Source organism: Microcaecilia unicolor, chromosome 3, assembly GCF_901765095.1.
Source record: "Microcaecilia unicolor chromosome 3, aMicUni1.1, whole genome shotgun sequence".
NCBI lineage: Eukaryota > Metazoa > Chordata > Amphibia > Gymnophiona > Siphonopidae > Microcaecilia > Microcaecilia unicolor.
This window is the reverse complement of record NC_044033.1, coordinates 353034468-353058128: the sequence shown is the minus strand read 5'-3', so window position 1 is coordinate 353058128 and position 23661 is coordinate 353034468. Positions and strand designations below refer to the sequence as shown.

Here is a 23661-nt window from a genome sequence, read left to right as displayed (position 1 = left end):
ATACCTGCTACAGGTAAGAATCTTTGCTTTTTTGGTGGGGAGGGGGAGGAATATTAAAAAGACATATCCCCTAGTTTGGCACTTGAGGGCTGTACCTGGGAGACAGGTTCCATGCCTTTATTAAGCATGTCCTGAAAACCAGACTTATGGGTTGCCTTTAAGGAGCAGGAGTGAATAACCACCATATTATGCATATTGCAGCCATCTGTCTTTTGAGTAGTTCGTGGTTATCTGTACCAAACATAGCAGACATATCCAAAAGGATAAGCAAGAAATCATCTCCTCTATCTGCTCAAAGTTTGTCACATATAGGCAGGTACAGACTAATATATATTGCAAGATGAGAGGTAGTAAAGCAAATTAAGGTAAATAAAATAAATATAGATAGATTCATAAGTATATGTATTACTTCTGGGTTTTTAGTTCATGACCTGCTTGAAAGCTTGGTTGACAGGGATACAGGATATTGTGTACATCTAAATACAGGTGTAATTGAATACCACATGCTTTTCAAAAGGTAAATTTTGATACAGGTCAAACAGTGCTAAATTTTATCAACTACTAAATCTAGCCCCCTAGCCCTTTCAAGAGAGAGAGCACTACATCTCTTTCTATATTACTGGGAGAAGGCCCACTTGCAAGAACTTACAAGATTATGCACTCCTTCCCTAGCTGAGATAATATTTAACCATCTCTCTGACCTCATGTACAACTTTCTTTAAATTAGTCACCTTACATTCTAACTCTTCTTACTCTCTTACTTATCTATATGTTCCATCTTTGCTTTACTATAAATTAAAATGTTCTATTACTTATTGTGTTGACATTGTAAGTAGTATACTATGCCATACTTTGTATTGTTGTTTGAATATTTTTACTATTGTAATTGTCTATTGCTCATGTTTGATCTATTCTTATTGTACACCGCCTTGAGTGAATTCCTTCAAAAAGGCGGTAAATAAATCCTAATAAATAATAGAATTGGTGTGTAGAGTCTGAGCTCTATCATTAAAACTTGGGGTCCATGGGTCAATTTTAGCAGACAATGGAAAAGGTGCCGGTACTCAGTACCCCCTCAAAAAAAGCTATGCTTCTCTGTCGCCTACCCTTTTTCCTCCCTCCCTCCCACAGTGACTGCAGCTTCTCTGCTCCCCCCTCCCCCGGTGACTAGCATTTCAAGCTTCTTACCAGTACCTCCTTTCTGCTGCCTCTGACCCAGAAGTTACAGCAAGTATAAGCTGATGCTGGGCCTTCAGCATATGCACATACTCAAGGCCCTGCATCAGCTTAGCTAAATATAACTTATTTATTGGTGACAGCAGCGAAGAGGTTCTGGTAACAAGCTTGAAATGCTAGTCACTGTGGGAGGAGGGAAGCGAGAGAGAAGTGCTGCTCACTGGGGGGGGGGGGGGGGGGGGGGAGCAGGACAGAATGCTGGTCACTGTGGGAGAGAGGGGGAAAAGAGGGAAAGAAATGCCGGTCACCACAGAGAGAGGTGGGGATGAGAGAAATTTGTGGTTTGCTTCAGATATTTAGTTGTTTGGATTGTGAACAGGTTTCTAATATTACAAAGAAGAGATTTTATATTTTACATCAATTATGATCCCTAAACTATCTGAAGAAGCAGTGCTGCATATATTTACAGACTCTGCAAAATGAAGAATTTGGAATGTAGGCATTGCTCTTAAGTGTGACCACATCACTCGTTTGGTTATACATTTCTATTGGCTGCTTAATTGTTTTAGAACTGAATTTAAGATCTTGATTATGGCATACAAAGCTTACTATGAACAATTGCCCCCATACTTGAGCTCATTAGCCATTCCTTCTGTGCCAAGTAGGACATTAAGGTCTTTACAGAATCTTAGAATGGTAGTTCCTTCACTTGGTAAAGCATGTTGGGGAATCTACCCATGAAAGCATGTTTTTTTTTTTTAGTTGACTACAGTATTACGGAATAGGATTCAACGGTCAATATGGGCAGAAGTAAAAGATGCAAGACATTGCTGAAAATGTATTTCTTCTTTTTGGCCTTTAGTGATCGAGCTGATGGGGAGGGAAGGATTCATTATAATTATCTGCATGATATATAACGGTATAAACGATGGTATTTTTATTTTTCTTGTCCTTTATTTCGCTGAGTAATTCTATATCTGATATGAATATGTTAGGTCTTTCTTTTTAATGGAATTCTTTTCCTTTTTATATATTGGTTTTATGACATTCTAGAAACCTTCATGATCTATTAAGGCTTGGCTGTATATCAAATTTTATTAAATGAAAAACATGAATACATAGCTTCTGATCAACCTTGCGAGCTGCATTATTCATACTGCTTGGGCCACATCTTAAGGGAGCTGGGCAATAAACGTTTCATCACCTCCTCCTTCCCCCCCCCCCCCCCAAGCCCCCTTTTGTCTCAAAAAGAGTATGCTCTCCTTTCCCCCTTTCTCTCCTTCAAAGCAAAAGACCTTATCTCAATTTCAAAATAATACCAAAGTTTGAGCTTCCAGGTGAATTCCATTAAGTCTTTGGACCACGGACCACAGCCCACAGTAATTTTGTATTCCCCCCCCCCCCCCCCGGGCCTACATATAGAAATCCCTGGTGTGTAGGGATTTCAGGGCAGGAGCAACCCCTATTCACTCCTGTCCCTTCCAGCACCTAGTTCAAAATGGTACTAGCAGGGCAGGTGTGAATGAGATCAACCCTGCCCCAGAGCCCCTAGGTGTTTGGGATTTTTATGGGTAAACACGGAGGGGGAGGGGGAAAGCCTACAGGAGAGAGAGGGAGAAGCTCTTCATGGGGGAGGGGTTTAGAGAAGGGGAATGAAGCTCTAATACCAGGCCCCTTTTAAGAAGTGGCCTAGGAGCATCTTGCTTCATGTTAGTGGCCTGATGCTCCCAGGTAGAAAAACATGCTAGGATGATGGATTTATATGTATGAAAGAAATAGTACATAATTGCAATCAGCTGGTTTTAACATCTGAGTTTAAAATCGCTCTGCTGATACATCAAACCATATTTAAAAGGATGAATATATCACTTCCTAGTACCAAAGATATGTCTGTTAATTCTCTTATATTCAATTAAAAACCTACATTTTCAGAAATTTCAATATCTGCATAATGCTGTGCAACAGGGTGCTTTACAACAATTACATGCAAGTACAAGAAATCTCTATTGAAAGGAGCTTGCAGTCTAAGAGGGTACCTGAGGCAATAAGAAGTAGTGACTTGTCCAAGGTAACAAAGAACATCTGTGGGAGAAGCAACATTTAAACCTGGTCTGCAGGTTCCCATGCTATTATATAACTTAGATCACACCCTCTCCCATTAACTTGATGCTTAAAGCCCTCAGACGTAAAAAAAAGAAAAAAGTACACGTACACACACATGAGAGCCTAGAAAAGAGGTTATATATCTTATTATGTACTATTCATTTTAAGCCTAGGTTGGTCCCTTCCATGTTCTGGCACCTATCTTAGATCGGAAACCTTCATTAATAAATTCACTGCTCAGGGCTTTTTATTTATCCATTGCTTTCCAGAGTGGTGCTAATTAGACTTCCATAGCCCCATCTGTTGCTCGAGCTGGATCTGCTTATGAACAATGAGTAAAAGAAATCATTATCCCATGTGTTTTTCTTCCCATATACTCTCCTCCTTTATAGATTGTATCCTTGCCTATCCTTTTCTTGTATATGGTGCAACTTCCTCCCTTTTTGTGCATTTAAATACTTACTGTATAAAAACTACTACTACTACTTTGAAAATAAAATACTCCCGAAACCAAATCCACTATGGAGGTTGTAAGGATTTGGTTGAGAACCAATATCGTACAAGTCTCTGGTATTGATGTTAAAAAAAGGTACACAACCCAAACAAGAACCCACAACATATATGACGAGAGGCCAAATTGACCCTGCGACATTCTGGCAAGAGATCTACAGTGATGAATGGACAGCACAGACAGACTCTAATCAATTCCTTCAAAACTGGGACGACAGATGCAAGAACACACTAGACAAAATCGCACCATTACAACAAAAGACTGCACGAAGAAAAAACTCAATACCATGGTTCAATGAAGAACTAAAAATACTAAAAACACAGGCTAGAAGACTTGAACGGATGTGGAAGAAAAGGAAAGACAAACAGACACTTAATGAATGGAAACAACAACAAAGAAAATACAAATACACAATAAGGCAAACCAAAAGAGCATACTATAGAACCAAAATAGGACCTAACTACAAAGACACACACAAGCTATACCAAATCATAAATAAACTAATAGACACTACACCAACTACTACAACCAGCACAGACATCCCAACGGCAGACGATCTTGCCAAGTACTTCAACGAGAAAATCATAAAATTACAGTCCACGTTACCACTTAACATCACTGACCACGAAAAATTTATGGACTGCATAGACCCAACCCCCGGTGAATACCCAGTGGATCGAATTTGGAACAGCTTCGATTTATTAACCGAAAACACTATTTCTCAAGCAATCAACAAATTTTCCAAAACCCACTCCAAATTGGACACCTGTCCCATTTATCTAGTAAGGTCCGCCCCCAAACGCTTCATAACAGAACTTACGACATACCTGAACTACATGCTACAACACGGACTCTTCCCCAAAGACAAAGGAAATATATTACTCACACTGATACCCAAAGACCTAAAGAAAAAATTAAACGACACGACCAACTATCAACCAGTGGCATCCATCCCCCTGATTGTCAAAACAATGGAAAGTATGATAACACAACAACTTACCAACTACTTAGACAAATTCACAATATTACATGAATCTCAGTCAGGATTCAGATCCAACCATAGCACGGAAACAGTGATAACCACCCTCATAACTAAATTCAAACAACTAATAGCAACAGGACACAGTGTGCTACTCCTCCAATTCGACATGTCCAGCGCATTTGACATGGTTAGCCACCAAATACTCTCGAACATCTTAGACTACTTCGGGATTGGAGGAAACGTACTAAAGTGGTTCCAAGGATTCCTAAAAGCTAGAACCTACCAAGTGATCTCAAAATCAAAAACGTCAGTACCATGGACACCAGAATGTGGTGTTCCACAAGGATCACCGTTGTCACCAACCTTATTCAACCTAATGATGACACCTCTAGCTAAATCGTTATACAACCAAGGTCTCAATCCATACATTTATGCAGATGATGTCACGATATACATCCTGTTCAAGCATGACCTAACAGAAATTGCAAATGAAATCCAACATAGCCTCCAAATAATGAATTCATGGGCGGATGCATTTCAATTGAAACCAAACGCAGAAAAGACACAATGTCTCATCTTATCCTCACAATACAACTCAAACAGAAACAATACTATATACACCCCAAACTACACTCTTACGGTCTCCGATAGCTTGAAAATTCTGGGAGTTATGATTGATCGAAATCTCACACTAGAAGACCATGTGAAAAACAACAAAGAAAATGTTCTACGCCATGTGGAAACTTAAAAGAATCAAATCCTACTTCCCAAGAGACACATTCCGCAGCCTAGTTCAGTCAATGGTGTTAAGCCTAGACTACTGTAACGCAATATACGTGGGTTGTAAAGAACAAGTAATTAAGAAGCTTCAGACAGCCCAAAATACGGCAGCCAGACTCATGTTCAGGAAAGCAAAATACGAAAGCGCCAAACCACTAAGAGAAACTACACTGGCTTCCATTAAAGGAACGAATTGCGTTCAAAAGTATGCACCATGGTCCACAAAATTATACATGGAGAAGGTCCGGCCTACATGACAGACCTCATAGACCTACCTGCTAGGAACGCTAAAAGATCAGCACGTACATTCCTCAACCTCCATTACCCCAACTGCAAAGGATTAAAATATAAGTCCATTTATACAACCAGCTTCTCCTACATTTGCTCACAGCTATAGAACGCGCTCCCGAAGATCATAAAGACAACGCAAGATTTAACCATCTTTCGTAAACTACTGAAAACGGACTTATTCAAAAAAGCATACAACAAACAATCGTCCTAACTTCTAAACAACAACAATGAAAAATAAGAGTGAAACGACCTAATCACTGCCTAACACTATTACTCTCACCATAATACAGTCACCTGAGCAATTACATAAAGCCGACACCCACACAAGATCACAGTGTATTCTTCTACCACATATATACGCACTTGGTTGTAAAACCACGTGTTAACAAGTACGCAAGTACACAATGCATTCTTCCACCATGTATGTACGCACTTGATTGCAAAATCATGTGCATATCTGAAGTCCGGAAATGGCAATCGCCATAACGGCAAATGTAAGCCACATTGAGCCTGCAAATAGGTGGTAAAATGTGGGATACAAATGCTACAAATAATAATAATAATAATAATTACTGTATATACTCATATATAGGACACAAACATATTGACCAGTTTTAAGGTCAAAGGTCAGTGAGGGGGGGGAGAGGGGGGACCTATACACATCTACTAGCCTGTTTTCCACTACACTACCCCCCCTCCCTTTGCCAATTTCAGCATCTCTTTCCCCTCCCTATTCTACCCCCCTCCCTCCCTGCCCATGGTCTGTACCTTTCTTGATATAGCAGGCCCATGCTTCGGTGTGCTGCCAGATCGTACCCTCTGCCTAACAGGAAGTATGATGATGCACTTCCTCTTGTGCAGGGAATGACCCAGCAGTGCACCTAAGCGTGGGCCTGTAGAGGAAGGCCCTGTGCCAGTGCTGAAAGGGCTGTATGGTTATGGGAACAGGTAACACTGAAAACACCATTGTGGGTAAGGGAGGGAGGATGCTATTCTTGCAGCTGCTGCATTGGGAAAGATATAGACTATGTTTGGGAGGAAGCTGGAACCAGTGTGAGGATGGGGGGACCTATATGCAAGTCATTCCAGGGGCATAGAACTAAGAGGGGGAGAGTAGGGGGTGATCTTTATGTGGGGGGGGGGGGGGGGTCAATATATAGAAATTGTTTCTCTCTCTCGCTAAAAGTAGTCATTATATGAAATTAGTTTTTGCTGCCCACTTCTTATGAGTGTAAAATGTTTGTAATAAAACAAGTATATTATTTGTTTTCTTACAGATGAAGAAACAATTAGGTGACTGTGAGTCCATTACTCAAGAAATAGTTGGGAGTGCACATGTGGAGAATTATGCTTTGAAAATGTTTCTATATGCAGACAATGAAGATCGTGCTGGACATTTCCACAAGTAAGTGAAGAGGGAAAGTTTAACTAAAGCCGTAGCTCTCAAAGATGTCCTGGGGAAGCACCAGTCGGGTTTTTAGGATATCCACAATGAATATACATGTGAGAGATTTGCATAAACTACAACTTTATTTTGTCCATATTCCATACAAACAACTGAAAACTTGTCTGATTAATGCTCACCCAGGATATAGTTGAAAACCACTGTACTGTGACCACATCAGTGCACTGGTGTAGTTAATTGCTCAGCTCATCCCAGGATAGTAATGGGAACTATACTAGGCGCCATATATAAAATCTATCCCTATGTGTGTAAAACTATTTTAGGTTTTTATGTGTTTAGGACCTTAGGTTTCCACTTGTGTAGCCTGGTGATTGTTGGCTTTTTTTTTTCATTGGGGGTACACCTAACGAATGATGTAGACATGTGACACACTGCACACAGAACTGTCATGTGTTAAATGTAAATACTGTGTTCTGTATTTATGAAACTACTTCTAACCCTCTCCAACAATAAGTGAAAGGCCAAATTAAGACACTTTTTTTCCTGATCCTGGTGTCCTCTTAGTAACAGCAACAATAAATAATCTTCACTACCAGGTATATTGTAAAATAATACATAACCCTACAAAAATGTCCCTTATTCATTTTATTTAATAATTTTGTAATTACGTATTATGCTTTTAGGCAGATTCCAACATAAAATCACAGAAATCATATAAAACATATAATATCAAAGAATATCAACCATTAAAATTAGTCAATTACTGAGTAAAACATATGCTGGTTGATATTCAGCCCACAGCAGTCGGCGGTTTTTTAAAAGCTGCCTTCTGCAAGCAGAATTAACTTCAAATATCCAATGCGGGCCATGTCCAGGCACCAACATTGAATATCTGGAGCTAATTGAAAGTGCACTGATGGTCCGAGCTTATGCAGGTACCAGCCATTTTTCAATTGAGGCCCAATTTAAGACAGTTATGTGTTCTCCAGTTGAATATCAGCGGGAACCCATATAACTGCAGAGGGGCCTTAGCACCCCTCATCCCCTGCCTCAGTCCTGATTTGCTTCTCCCCCCTTCCAAAGCAGCAGGTTGGCCCAAGTTGATCCTCTACCCACCCCACTCCAGTAGCCCCTCCCCCCTCCAGGCCTACCTTTGCAGCTTCCTGTTGGTCTAGAGGGAATATGGGCAGCAGCAATGCCCACTTGCACCCTCCTGCTCTGTGCAGCTGCCTCCTCCAAAATGGTTGCTTGAACCTCGTGCAGCTTCCTTGTGGTTGTGCCAGTGAAATCAGCACTTAGGTAAATATAAATGATATAAGTGGACAGAATCCTCTCCTCTCTGGTTAAATCGCTTTGAATATAGGGCCTATGATCTTTAAGATTTTTTTACAAAAAGTTGTAAATCTTTTTACAGTGTGGTTCAACTAGTACAGCAGTGGTTCCCAAACCTGGTCCTGGAGGCACCCCAGCCAATCAGGCTTTCAGGATACCCACAATGAATATTCATAAGATAAATTTGCATGCAGTGAAGGTAGTATATGCAAATCTCTCTAAAACCTGACTGGCTGGGGTGCCTCCAGGACCAGGTTTGGGAACCACTGCAGTACAGAATTCCATTGTTGTGAACCTGCAATTGAAATTACCCATGAACTTGTAGTTACCTTCAGTCTTAGTTGCCTTGTAAAGTAAAATTAATAACTCAAATTGTCTAGACCACAAACAGATTCCTAGCATTGTAACATAGAGGTAGTCGCAGTCACTGCAATACTATTAAAGAATTTAAAAACTAAACATTTAAGCAAATCTAATATATTATAAAATCACTAATTCTCAGACCCCGTTCAATAAGGATCCTAGAAAAAAAAAACCAACAGTACAGTGAATATCACAATGGGCCTCAGAACAAGTCTTCACAAACCTGTCTTGGGGACCTACAGCCAGTTGAGTTTTCAGGATATCCACAATAAATACGTATGAGCTAAATTTCATATAGTGAATTTCTTATATATACGCATTTACATTATGCATATTTGTTGTGGGTACCATGAAAACCCAATTGGCTTTGGGGTCCCCAAAACAGGTTGGAAGCCCTGCTCTAGAACATCAGTATACCCTTTATTAGGAAACCTAAAGAAACTGGATTGCTAAAAATCTACACACTTAAAGAATAGCTGACTTCAGTCCTTACCAAATAAGTGACCATACATAGAAATGTATGTACAATTAAACTAAAATCCCAAGGACCTAGACTTTCTATTTCACTCATGGTGCACTGTATATAAATACATGCATTTCCTCCTGAAGCATTTCTAAGTGGATTCCACATGATCTAATTAACAGCAATAGACGTTACAATACATAATAATCACACCCATGAAATTATCATCTTTTAAGAGCTGATCTGAATTCCTTATATGATGATACGAGATGTAAATTTAAAGGTAAAGTATTCCAAATTTTGGAACCTTGTCTGCAGTAGTTTTACTCTTGGTATCTGTAAATGAATATCAGTTGTGGAACAAAGTAATCATTTAGGGAGCTATAAAGAACAATAATAATTTAAGTTCTATTCATGCTCTAATTGGAAGTTAATGTAAGTTTTTTTGCAACATGTAAAGATAGCAGATTCACATTACAAGAATGAACATATTATCTACAGTTACTAAACTGAAAATAAAATGATGCCTTCTAACTTGCTGTCTGGCCATTTTATTTTTATAATCAAGTTGATTCCAGTTTCCCTACTGCTTTTCTCTGTTTTCACTTGACTCCTTTTCCCAGGGTTTTCTTTCCATTTTCTTCTTTTCTCTGTTCTTCTCTACCTCTTTATCTACTTATAACTAGATTTCATCTCTTTTCAGTCCTTTTAATCTCTTTACACCTCTCACCTACCAACCATCTTTTACCCTCACCATTCTCTAAGCTCCTACCCTGCCCTCCCATTCTTCCCCCCTTCTAATTTTTCCCTCTATCCCTCCTTTCACCCACAGATGGGTGATGTTGTACGTTGCAAGGGCGGAGCAGTTCTCCTAGACCTCAAAACGTAGCAGTCTCTACAGCTCCTCAATTCTTTTTTTCTGCTCTACAAAACAGACATGAAAACAAAGATCGCCTGTCTGTTTCCTGTGTGCTAACCTTTTTCTTTGTAATATTTTCTTTAAAAAAAAAATCAGTGGAGACTGAAAATTCCAGAATGCAGACCTTTGTTTTGCCTGTGCATCCACACCCATCCGACTGCTGTGTCTTTTTCCCCTTCACTTTCTTGGGATTGTCTTGTTTAACTCTGAGGATATTGATGAACTCGGGGCTAGTTGCAGATTCCTGCCATCAAGGAAGAAGCACTTCTATGTAGACTTCAGTTGACTTGGCTGTTAAACTGACCTCTGTCGTCTTGAACTGCCCACCTTACCTCCCTGTACAGTGGTCCACAACATCTGGCTACACAGAAGCCAGATTTAGTGCCAGTCCAACAGTGGCTGAGCTCCTTTGAGGTGCATTATGCTACATATTCTAAATGAGGTCTCACCAGAGTCTTATACAGGGGCATCACCATCTCCTTTTTTCTACTGGCCATTCCTCTGCCTGTGCATCCAAGCATCCTTCTAGCTTGTACCTGTTTGGCCACCTTAAGATCATCGCATAAGATCACACCCAAGTCTCACTCCTCTTTTGTGCACAAAAGTTCTTTACTCCCTAAACTTGCCATTCCCGTGGGTTTTTGCAGCCCAAATGCATGACCTTGCATTTTTTTAGCATCAAGTGTAAGCTGCCAAATTCCAGACCATTCCTCTAGCTTTGCTAAATTCTTCCTCTTGTTATCCACATCATTGGGGTGTCTACCCTATTACAGATTTTGGTATCATCTGGAAAGAGTCAAACCTTACGAGATAGCCCTTCAGCAATATTGCTTACAAAAAATGTTAAAAGAATCAGCCCAAGAACCAAACCTTTCGGCACATCACCGATGATAAATCTTTTCCTCAGAATGAGCTTCATTAACACTAACTTCTGTTGCCTTGCACTCAACCAGTTCCTAACCCAGTTAGTCACTTTAGGGCCCATACTGAGGGTACTCAGTTTATTTATTAATCGTCTATGAGGAACTGTGTCAAAAGCTTTGCTAAAATCTAAATACACCACATCTAGTGATCTCCTTCGATCCAACTCTGTAGTCATCCAGTCAAAGAAATTAATCAGATTTGTCTGACAAGACCTACCTCTAGTGAAAAATTAAAGAAGGGATTAATTCAAAACCAAAATAGTTATACACTCAAAAAAATGAAGTACTGAGCCACAATGTTGCTTAAATGAAATGAGCACACAAATTCCCCTGAAGAAGCCTTATGGTGAAATGGGAACCCTGTTGGGAATTGTGAAGATAAGTGTTGCATAATATAATATTTTCATAAGAATTGGTCTATTTTTTTTTTAAATAAATGTTTCATGAAGTATAAAGAACAATCATAAAAACGGCAATGGAGGTTTTTGGCCAATGATTACAAGTGTCTGTTGGGACTATCATGTTCTGAAATAGACCAAAGCCCACAGACTATTTCTGTGTTTTTTTTCTCCTTTTTTGTACTACCTCTAGTGAAAACAAGCTGGATCAGTTCCTAAGTACATAAGTATTGCCATACTGGGACAGACCAAAGGTCCATCAAGCCCAGCATCCTGTTTCCAACAGTGGCCAATCCAGGTCACAAGAACCTGGCAAGATCCCAAAACAGTACAATACATTTTATGCTGCTTATTCTAGAAATAAAAAAATGGCAACGTACCACCTCACTCTCTTATAAACGAATATAACAAAAATTGTTAGGTGGTGTATGAAAACTTATTGTGAAGTACTACTATTGAATAGTGGATGTCTCATATATATGCCTGTCGGCACTAGATATTACGCAATTAGCGAACTTCTCATATAGTACCGTTTTTTATAATCATTGACTACCCCCACTTCCGATAGTACATTCAACTTGCTGCACCTTCGTGTCTTTAATATACATAATGGTGCCACCTTCTCATGTGTCCATAGTTTCTCTTTCCGTTTATTTCTTAATTTTCTCAATGTACTATCTAATATTAATCTCTCTATCAAAATCTCCACATAGGCTTCAACCAGCGCAAAAAGGGAGGTATTATACTTATCTTCGCACTGCTAAGAGCTGCAGTTTGATTAGATTGTGGTGCGTTAAACATCCCTCCGCTCTATCGGAGGTATCTCTTGGCTGTATTCAGCATCGACTTAGGTATACATACAGTCCCGACAGGAGCCTGTTTCGCGTCAGTTCGCTTTGCCAAAGGAAGCTCTCGTATACTTCAACAACAGACAGTGCTCCATGGCTGCACTGTCTGTTGTTGAAGTATACGAGAGCTTCCCTTAGGTAGAAAGCTGAAATCCAGAACCTCTAGGGTAGCATTTTCTGAAGTGCTACCCATTCCGCGCGAAGGGCCAAAGAGACAGGCAGAGCTCCGGAGTCTCAATGCGTGGATGAGACGATGGTGCAAGGAGGAGGGTTTTAGATTTGTTAGGAACTGGGCAACATTCTGGGGATGGGGGAGCCTATTCCGAAAGGATGGGCTCCACCTTAACCAGGGTGGGACCAGACTGCTGGCATCGGCGTTTAAAAAGGAGATAAAGCAGCTTTTAAACTAGAAACTGGGGGATGGCTGACAATCGCTCAAAAGCGCATGGTTCGGGATAAGGTATCTTTCAAAGTTATCACCAAAACAGGCAAGATAGGGTATCCCAATAGTGAGGTTGCATAAGAGACCATAGTAGATCAGGTGTCCTAAAATAAAAATCAGACAAAAGATTGCAAATTAATACTGTTAAGTACTGAGCATGATGTAAATAGGAACAACAAACGTAGTTTGAAATGTCTATATGCGAATGCCAGAAGCCTAAGAAATAAGATGGGAGAGTTAGAATATATTGCACTAAATTAAAGATTAGATATAATAGGCATCTCCGAGACCCTTGGAAAGGCATCCCATGGTTCAAGAAGCCAAAATGCTCTTGACACCATCTGTGCAGCCACATATTGATCTCCAAAATGCGAGCTTCTTTGCCTTGGCCTTTACCCTCAACAGGGAGGATCAAGGAGAACACCATCCCAACACAAGTCAACTTGTATTTTCCAGTATTGCCAAAATGTACTATTATTATAAATGCATCACCGGAGAATTCAAGCTCTATCCAGAAGCTTAGGATATATTATAGCTTGAACCTCTGCTGTTCGTCAAATCTGAAATTTCACGATGTTTTGTAAATTTGTCCAACTTTATCGTAACTGCCTAAGGCTCCTTCAGCTATAGGGATAACCCAATATTTCTTGTTCCAGAGTCTTGCCATTTCTTTTGTCAGATGCTCTTCTTTAAATAATAATAATAAACACTTCACCTAAAAGAAATATTAATATTGTTAACTTAATTGCTAGGTCAATCCTGTCACTTTCTCCATCAACCTCGTGCACACAATTCACATTATCTGACAACTTTCAATGAAGTTGCAGATATACAACTTTCATACACTTAATCACGCTTATGTGCTATCTCTCTATATCAACCTCTCGTATATTATTCTCAGTAATTTCAACTACAAGCACACACACCTGATAAAATTAAGTGCACCTATAGTTAAGGTTTATTGCTTGTAGTTGAAATTACTGAGCAATTAAGTTAACAATATTAATATTTCTTTTAGGTGAAGTTTATTATTATTATTTAAAGAAGAGCACTGGTGTGTATTTGCTTACATAAAAATTAAAAAGCCTTTGGGGCAGTTCTATGATCGAGAAACTTGTCCACCCTTAGAGGCGGAATCTACTTAGTAGTGCAGCCCCGCTTGGGTGAGTTAACACTCTGAGAACTTCTCCTTCATTCACAAAAGTTTTCTTTACATGTTTTCTGGGTCAGTCTTCTCACTGTTTGTCTCCTTAAGGTTATACTCTGGTTATACTCTGGTTCTTTGTAAGTGATCACATAACTAACTGGACATGTAGGACTGCATAAATAGCAGTCTTAACTTTGCCTAGTTAGCTATGCAGGTACCAGCACTAAATATCGGTCAGCAACTGCATAACTTGTGTGTTGCCAGTTGGATTTCTGGCCTACCGATTCCTGCACTCTAATCCCCAAACCCCCTCCCCCTAATTTTGATCTCCCTCCCAAGCCGCCTGAATGAGCACTGAAAGCCTATCCACCTAAACTCCCCTCCTTCCTGACCCCCCCTCCCCCCAGAAGAGCATAGGGCCTACCTGTATATAATCCCTGGTGGTATAGTGTCCAAAGGGTAGGAGTGATAGTTACTTGCTCCTGTCCATTGCAGTTCAAGCTCCACAGTGGCTGCTGCAACCTCCAGGGGGCAGCCTTGCAGTACTACTGCTTGTACTATGAGACTACCACTTGAGGTTGCAGCAGGGAAGTTGAGCAGTGCTGAATCATGGTGTTGGGTAGAGAATGACACAAGGATGGGGACCCGCAGTAACTGCGGGGACGGGGAGAGAGCCTAGAGAGACGGGGCAGGGATGGGGACAGAGCCTGTGAGGATGGGAACAAACTTTGTCCCTGTGTCACTTTCTACTTTGAAGCCTGTTAATGAACTGGACTGTTATTTGATTGATGCAGATGACAATATTTTTATTTTCTGGAAAAACAAGCAAACATGCTGGCCACAGCTAGCAAGATTTGCATGGGGGAATCCTGTACATCTTCCAAGAAGTCATCTTCTGTTGCAGGAGGTACTGTGGAAGACAGGAGACCTAGACTGAATCCTGAGATGGTTGATGACTTCTTACTCATCCACAGATTAAAAAATCATAACAGTGCTTCATAGGGCATATTTCTGCCTCTAGGGCATACAGAACGGGTTGTATTTTGTACCCCTGGACATTTAAACAGGGTGGATTAGGGTTCCTTGAGTTAGTAGAAGTCAGCTATTGTTGGGGTTGGAAGGGTAGTGGTGGTGGTGGGAGGGTTATTATATCTGCTTGTTATTATTGTTTTTCTGTTAGTAATTTATACACAACAGTTGCACAGCATATTGTTCCTTTTTATACTTTACTAAAAAGATTTAAATATAAAATCATAAGTGTTCGAGGCTTCTGCAGATGAAAATAGAGCCCGTGGGGATGGGATGGGGCCAGAACCTGCGGGGACAGAGACGGGGCCTGCGGGGACGGAGACATATTTTGTCGTTGTGTCATTCTCTAGTGTTAGGTCTTTTAGTGCATATTCAAGATGTTTACATTGCTGCAAGAAAACAATTCACCAGATGTACGTATGCCTTCAAGTGGAAGAGGTGTTCTTCTGGTGTTTCAGAAATGGTCACATCCCTATTCACTGTCCTTTTTGTTTATGTTTAAATCTGTTTATTATGATAAGAGCATGACATATACACATCCACTTAAGCAGATATCCTGTAAGTTTTACATTAACTGTACGTTGCTAACATTATATATATATTTTATAATCCCCAACGTCCCTCCCCCTCCCAAACCCAACTATTCCGTCCTATACAGTCAACTTTAACTTAATAGCTCTAAGGCACCCTGTCAATGTTCCGCTGTTCAGTTCAATCAGCACAGCCAATGTCAAGTCTGAGGCATCAGAGTTCCTTTCTGTATTCTCTTCCGCGAAGGGCCTTGTTTCTTATGGCCCTTCGCCAGCCGCTGCCTCCTCTGCTAACTCTCAGTGGGATCATATGTTTTCTCTCAGTCATTGGCTCCGTGAGAAGTCTCTCTCAATTACTGTACAGCATGGTGAGTTTGTCAGATACTGTGCCTTTTACCCTTCTCCCCCCCTTTCCCCCCCCCCCCCACACACACAGGAGTAAGTACCAGTTCACACAAATAAACAGTAGCAGGTTCCCGCCCGTCCTAATTCAGTAATCTACTTCGAGCTGTGGGTTGCAAAGTGTCCCAAAAGTTCGCCCAGATCTTCTGCAGTTGTTTTCCTTCCTTTGAGGACATGTCCGAAATCCCACGTCTTTCTAAGCTCAATAATCCGATCATTTGAGATCTCCATGCTCCCACCGTTGGACCCTTTTCTTCTCTCCAGTGTATTAAAATGGTTCTCTTACCCATCAGTATGGTTCTTCGTATGAAAGCCCCCAGGCCTGGAGGGGCGGGGCGAGCCCACCTGTAATCCCCAAACAACATCAATGGCTGACTTTTGATCTGGTGGCTCCAGTACCTCTGTGCCTCGCCCATTACTCGAGTCCAAAACGATCCCACTTGATGGCAAGACCAGAACATGTGTCCTAATGTTGCTGGGGTGTGGCCACACCAGGGGCATGCAGCAGAGTCCCCAAAGCCAGCCTTATAGGCTCGTGATGGTGATATGTGCAGTCTGAGTATAAATTTGTAATCCATCTCCCAATAGCGATTGAAAATAGAGCGCGACCGTATGGTGGTCAAATATTTCTGCAGGAGCTCTGCTGTCACTTCTGGTGTTAGATCATTGGCCCAACTCTGTGCCCTTGCCTGAAAGTCTATGTCTTCAGCCGTGTCTTGCAAAAATCTGTGATGATATTTAAGCGGTACTGCATTCTGGGCTCCCAAGGTCAGTGCCGAATTCAGCATGTCCTGGACGTCTTCACTCAAATTAATCCAACCCAGAGCTGCGACATAATGACTCATCTGAAGATAGGCAAAACGGTCTCTCTCTGTGAGTCCAAATTCCTGTTGTAGGTCTGCGAACGATCTCGATTTCCCTTCGTCTGTCACCAACTGATATATGTACTGGATCCCCAGCGCTCTCCATCGACGGAATGCCTCCGACGAGGAGCCTTCTGGGAAATCTGGATTATGTTGCAGTGGCAAGAAAGGGGTGGCCCGCCAATCAAATCTGTGTCGTTTGCATAGCCATTTCCAGGCTGCTCTTGCTGCTTCAATCAAAGGGTTTTGGCCCTCTCCTGTGTTTAACCCTCCTCCCGGGGCATGTAATCTCCATCCCAGATGCACCGTAGGGGCCATTGTCTTTTCCAGTTCTGTCACTGAAAAATCGTCTGTTCCCACTAGCCAGTCCCTAATGTGTCTCATTGCACTTGCTATGGTGAGATGTCTTATGTTGAGTAATCCCATCCCTCCCTGTGGCCTCGGCTTCTGGAGTATATGAATTGGGAGCCTGGGTCTCTTCCCATTCCACAGAAAGGTCTGCACCGCACGATGTAAAGCCCTCTCGTCCCCTCTCTTCATGTATAGGGGCAGCATCTGAAACAGATACAGCCACTTAGGGGCTATCATCATATTGAACAATCCTATGCGGCCCGAGAGCGATAAGGGGCAGGCTCCCCACAACTTCAACAGATGTCTAGTTTTGGTCAGTAAGGGTCTTACGTTTGCCTCATATAGTGTCTCCAGGTCCCTAGGGATGACCACCCCCAAATATCTCAATTGACCTGCCGCCCATTGTAATGGGAATTCCCCTCTCCAGCCTGATTGTAGTGTGTCGTCTAATGCTATGGCCTTAGACTTAGATTTATTAAGGGAATAACCTGAAAGAACTCCATATTCTTTAATGGTGTGCAGGAGACACTCCAGTGAAGCCTGTGGGTCACTCAGAAGTACTACGACATCATCCGCGTATGCCAGTACTTTCAACTCTCTCTTGCCAATCTCTATCCCTGCTATCCTACGTTGTGCTCTAATCTTTACTAAAAGGGGTTCCAACGTTAAAAGAAAAAGCAGTGGGGACAAAGGGCAGCCTTGACGAGTGCCTCTCCCGATGTCGAATCCTGGAGTTCGGAGTCCGTTGACTCGGAGCATTGCTTGTGGGCTCGCATAGAGTGTCTCTATCGCATTAACAAACCACCCGTGTAGCCCTATGTCTTTAAGTGTCTCAAACAGGAATGGCCACTCTACCTGGTCAAATGCACGTTCTGCGTCTAAAACTGACCACCATTTTCTGTGTGCCTGGAGGGGAGTTGGCCAATAATGCCAGGATCAATTTGCGTGTGTTCAGGACCGATTGACGCCCCCGGACAAAGCCTATCTGATCTTCATGGATAAGACGGGGCATCAGGGGCGCCAATCTTTCTGCCAAGATGCGTGATAAGAGCTTGACCTCCACATTAATCAGGGAGATAGGTCTGTAGGATCCCGGGTTCAGTTGATCTCTGTCTTTTTTGGGGATCAAACTTATAAGTGCTGTGTTTGCGTGTGGAGGGAACTGTCCCATTTCTACCACTGTGTTCAAATATTCAGTCAGGGGCCCTATGATCTGTAAGTTCAGCAATTTGTAAAATTCTCCTGGGAGGCCATCAGGCCCTGGAGCTGAATATAGTTTCAGTGAGCCTATCGCCTTTTGTACTTCTTTGGCTGACACCGGGGCACCAAGGAGGGCTGCTTGGTCCGTGGGGATTTTCTTTAGTCCCGCCCCTTTCAAATATCCTTGTATGGTCTCCCGGGTCCCTACTTGCTCTTGTTTCCCTTTATATAATTTTGCAAAGTGCTGATAAAAATTGTCTGCAATCTCCTTGGGGTCACGTGTTATTCCTCCAGCTTTAGTGCGGAGTGCTGTGATGTAATGCGGTTTGCGTGTGCCCTTCACTAGTCTAGCTACCATCCCTCCCGCTTTGTCTCCAAATTTGTGTAGTTTGTATTTTTTGTACAGGAGTGACCGCATTATCCGCTCATGCAGAAGGCTATTGAGCGCCACTCTGGTAGACATAAGTGTGTCATAATTTGCCCGTGTCGGTGCCCCGGCATACGCTCGCCTCGCCTCTCTAAGCTGTTTCTCCAATATAACTATTCTCCGGGCAATTTGTTGGTTCCTCTTGCTGACATAAGCTATGGTCTCCCCCCTGAGCACAGCCTTCGCCGTGGACCAAAACAAGACCCCGTCTTCCTGATGTTCTCGATTATGTGTGGCAAATTCCTCCCACTTCTGTTGTAAATACTTTTTGAAGTCATTGGACGTGAACAAATATGCCGGAAACCTCCACCCCGGGGATTGTTGAAAAAAGGGGGCTGGTTCAAGATCCACCCAGATTAAAGAGTGATCTGAGATTTCCTCTGGGCCTATAGTGGCATTTATTACCCTGGAGAACTCGGTCTGCGACATAAGAACATAATCGATTCTGGACTGTGTCCGATGGACCCTGGATGTATGTGTGTAATCCCTCTCTTCTCCGTGTAATATTCTCCAGGGATCTACCAGTCCCATCTCATGACAGAATGTTCCTAATATGGAAGGTGGAGCCGCGGGTTGTGTTTGTTGGGATTTGGAGCGGTCCAGGGCCGCATCCATGACTTGGTTCATGTCCCCAGCTAGGATCAAGGGAAGTGTGCTGTGCCCCCTGCATTTCGCCAAGACCTCTGCAAAGAAGCCTGTGGCTGTTGTATTGGGGCCATAAGCCGACACCACTAGCATCTCTCTCCCCTGTAAGTTGATCTTTATCCCCACTAGTCTCCCCTCGGCATCTCTAAACTCAAGTTTAGCTGAACACATTAGTGATTTATGGATTAATATCGCTACTCCTCCTCTCCTTCCCGTGGCTGGTGAGCAAAACACTTCTCCTACCCAATGTCGATTCAGTTTCTCGTGTTCCTCTTGAGACAATCTGGTCTCCTGGAGGCAAGCTATCCCCGCCCCATGTCTGTGTAAAGCTGTTAAAATTTTTGTTCTCTTGATTGGGGAGGAGATCCCTCCCACATTCCAGGAGATTATGCGCACATTATTCTGAGCAGGAATGGGTCAGTGACAGGGTGCCTGTGATGTTCTGCCAGCCTATGTCTCCTGAGCACCCAGCCCTACTCAGGAGGCTATCCGTATTCCCCACTGTGTCTCCCACGACCCAAACCACGGGCGGCCTACCTCTATCAAAAACTCTATAGTGTACATGTAGCTCCTGTGTGTATCCCTCTTTTAACCAACCCCCCTCCCCTAACTTCCCCTTATTCCCCCCTGCCCCTATCAACCATCCTAATTCCTGAACCCTATGCATCCAGTCTATTACTCTAAGAGGAGCCCCTTCCATGCCCGAGGCCTCCCCGCCCTAGAAGGTGCATAACTTTCAGCCTTCGCCCCTTAAAATGCAGACCTTAAAGATGGTTCAGACTTCTCTCCTCTGTTCGTTCTGATCTGCCGGGCGCTGCTCTAGCTCCGTGATGAATGTGTGCGCCGCTTCTGCGGAATCAAACGTTTTCCAGCGACCCTCATGACGGATCTTAAGTACTGCTGGATATATCAGCATAAATCTTGTCTGTAGCGCGTGTAGCCGGCGACACAGCGGCGTGAATTTCTTCCGGCGTTCCTGAAGGGAGGCTGAGTAGTCCTGAAAAATTCTGATCTGGTGTCCCTCATATTTTGTGTCATCTCGCTTTATGCGGTACCCATTCAATATCTCTTGTTTATGCAGGTAATTGTGCACTTTCAGGATCACCGCGCGCGGGGCCTGGCGGCCATCTTGATTCCGACCTACGCGATGCACCCTCTCCAAACACAGGCTGCCCGCATGGTCCGACAGAGCGAACTCTGTTTTCAGCCATTGTTCCACAGCTGTTGCTAGCACAGAGTCCCCAATCGACTCAGGTAGGCCAATCAACCGCAGATTACTGCGCCTACCTCTGTTCTCCAGTTCATCCACCTTATCTGTGAGCGTTGTCACTGTGGTCTGTAGCTGGCGGATCTGTTGTTGTGTTGGGGGGTTCGCGTCCTCCATCTCGGACACCCTATGTTCTAGGTCTCCGATCCGGCGCGACTCCTCCTCCAATCGGGTTTCAAAATTTGCGATTTGTGTCGATATTTTTTCTAATCTGGGTTCCAGTGCTTGGACTACTGCCGCATTCAGTTGTGATAATTGCGCTAATTGCGCCTCCGAGAAAGGCGGCCCGCTGTGTTTCTGTGGCGAGTCCATGTCCGGGCCAACTGCCTTCGACAGTTCCTTATCTTTCTTTGCTCCGCGCGCCGGCATAATTTAGCTGATTTCTCCATAAATTTATCCATCACCCAGTTAACTGATGCTTCGTGCCTTCAGTTTGTTTCGGGGCGAGGTGAAATCTTTAGTTATTTGGCGATATCGGGCGTTGGGCCTCGGAGAGCAGGGACTCACGTCCTACTCCCTCAACGCATCACGTGACTCCCCTCCTTTTGTTTATAATTTAATACTATCTCTGTCATCTGGGATTTCATATTTTTTCTATCAGAGTGCTTCTCAGTGCCACCAGCTTTGCAGTGCCCACTCATTTCTTATTTTTAAAGGGGCTTCTTTGTGTCAGACCACTATTTCAGATACCACCTGTTCCATGGGCCTTTAATGTCAATGGAATCTGCCTTGCATAAGTGTACCGCTCATGGAAAGTGTTCTTTCTAGGTGTGATTACTTTATCTAGAATATAGTAAGCACCAAGTTCTAGTTACCTATGAGTCTTTCATCCAGTTTATCATAACAGGTAGTTCTCCGAACTCATCTCAAGTTTTACTGAAAGTGAAAACACCTTTTCATGTTAATAAGGAAATAGCATTTCCTGCTCTCTGTCTGAAGCTTCATGAAAATCCATACAAGACAGCCCTAAACACCTGAGAGTCTAAACAGGCTCTTAAAAGAAAAATCGACACACTTGTCTCCTTCATCTCCAGCACAGTTGTCATTCCAGCTGTCAAAAGAACTTTAGCAAATTGGCTGATGTCATGAATCCAATTCTGTTATGAGCAAGCTGTTAATCCTTTGTACTATAGTTTTCTGTAACTATTGATTTTGTTGTTATTGACCAACTTTGTCCTCTCAGTTATGTTACGTTTTCCCAGTCAAGAAATGGTTGATGGGGTGGGGTCTTTTAGTGTTTGTTAAAGAGTTAGTTAAATTTTTCTTCTGGAATGGATTGAATCTTTATGGGTCTGCTCTAAGAACCTGAACTTAATACTTAATTATTTACAGTCGTCCTGGATGTTTACATTCTGATTTTTCACCTCTAATTGAAATTTTGACAGGTCACAAAAAATCGACAGCTAATACTATCTTGCTAGGTGACTTCAATCTTTATGTCCTAAATTGTTTAGGTTTGTTTCAGTTGATTGATAGTCCTAACCCATAATGCATGGCACACTTTAAACCTTTGTTTTATGGGTAATCAGTTTATTCGAAGTTCTCACATGTATAAATGTTTCTTGTGAACCTATTCCCTGGTCTGATCATTATTTGATTTCTTCCACTTTGATGTATTAACTTGACCATAAGTCATATTCTACACCCCAAGTTACCATGTCTCATGAACAAATTGATCCAATGCACGTAAGATTGCTAGTGCCCTTATTTGAGGGAGTTGGACACTCTTTGACTTGAAGAGGCTCATGATCGATGGTATACCTCTCTATTGGAAAGACTTGATAAAATGTCCCCTCTGAAATCATTGAGAAAAAAGATCTCAGTGTTGCTTGGTTTTCCGACACTATTAGATTAGCTAAACAAGAATTGGGAGGGAAGGAAGGAATGTTTTTGGCATAGAAATAATAAGGCTTTGACGGTTTAAATGATTATTTGAAACTCACGTGGAGGCTCATTTTCAAAGCACATAGACTTAAAAAAGTTACATAGGTAACAAGGGCAGGGATCTGGTGCTGAAGAACCTTCGTTTGCAACTACCTGGGAACTTTTTCTGCTGTTCTATATTTCCTCCAAAATCTTTTAAGTTGGCCATTGCAGCCAGGGTCTCTGTACTAAGACTCTTCTGGAACACTACAATCATGTGGCCACCATTGCGTGATGACCAGGATGCTTATCCCAGGGGCTGTGAATGCTGCTTCTATAGCATGCCCAGCCCTGGATAACTAGGGTACATGACAGTACATGATGTGCTGCGAGTGAAGGTGCTGTGCAGCTCTGGGGGGAGGGGAAGACATCTTGGCTGGTAAGTTGAATACTTGGGGGTGATATGTGCTTTTAACCAAGTCTCCATCATGTTTGGCTGCCTATATGGTTGGCATGGGTGACTGGGGCCTGCGCAGAGTGACAGGCATAGATAGCTCTGGCCACCTTGCTGGGCAGATTGGGTGGACCATGCAGGTCTTTATCTGCCATCATTTACTGTGTTACATAGCACTGCCACTGAACCATCAAGCTGGCCTGTGTTCTTCTGTTGTTTTAGTATTGACACTGTTACATGAAACATCAAAATCTAAAACTGCTACAATATTTGTTTCTTGTAGAAATATGATTAAGTCCTTCTATACTGCAAGTCTCCTGATAGACACACTGTCAGTATTTGGAGAGCTCTCTGAAGAGGTAAGTACATACAGTGCAGATACTGGTTCATGATTTGTTGTTCAGATACTCTGCAATCTGTGGAAGGTTTTTTGTTGGCCAGCCACTACTTAAAGGTAAGCAGAAAACTAATTTGCTTCTTTTAATAGTAGCATAGTAAATGACAATAAATAGAGATTCATATGATCGATCTAGTCCCTCCAGTAAGG

At 42.3% G+C, this 23661-nt stretch overlaps 1 protein-coding gene across 1 annotated transcript in view; it reads left to right on the top strand.

Moving 5' to 3' along the window:
* VTA1 (vesicle trafficking 1) overlaps window positions 1-23661 on the top strand; it is a 184646-nt gene that overhangs the window by 101203 nt on the left and 59782 nt on the right. Inside the window, exons 3-4 of the mRNA XM_030198503.1 lie at window positions 7121-7248; window positions 23398-23473. Of these exons, the coding sequence (XP_030054363.1) occupies window positions 7121-7248; window positions 23398-23473 (204 nt within the window). The remainder of the gene's footprint in view (window positions 1-7120; window positions 7249-23397; window positions 23474-23661) is intronic.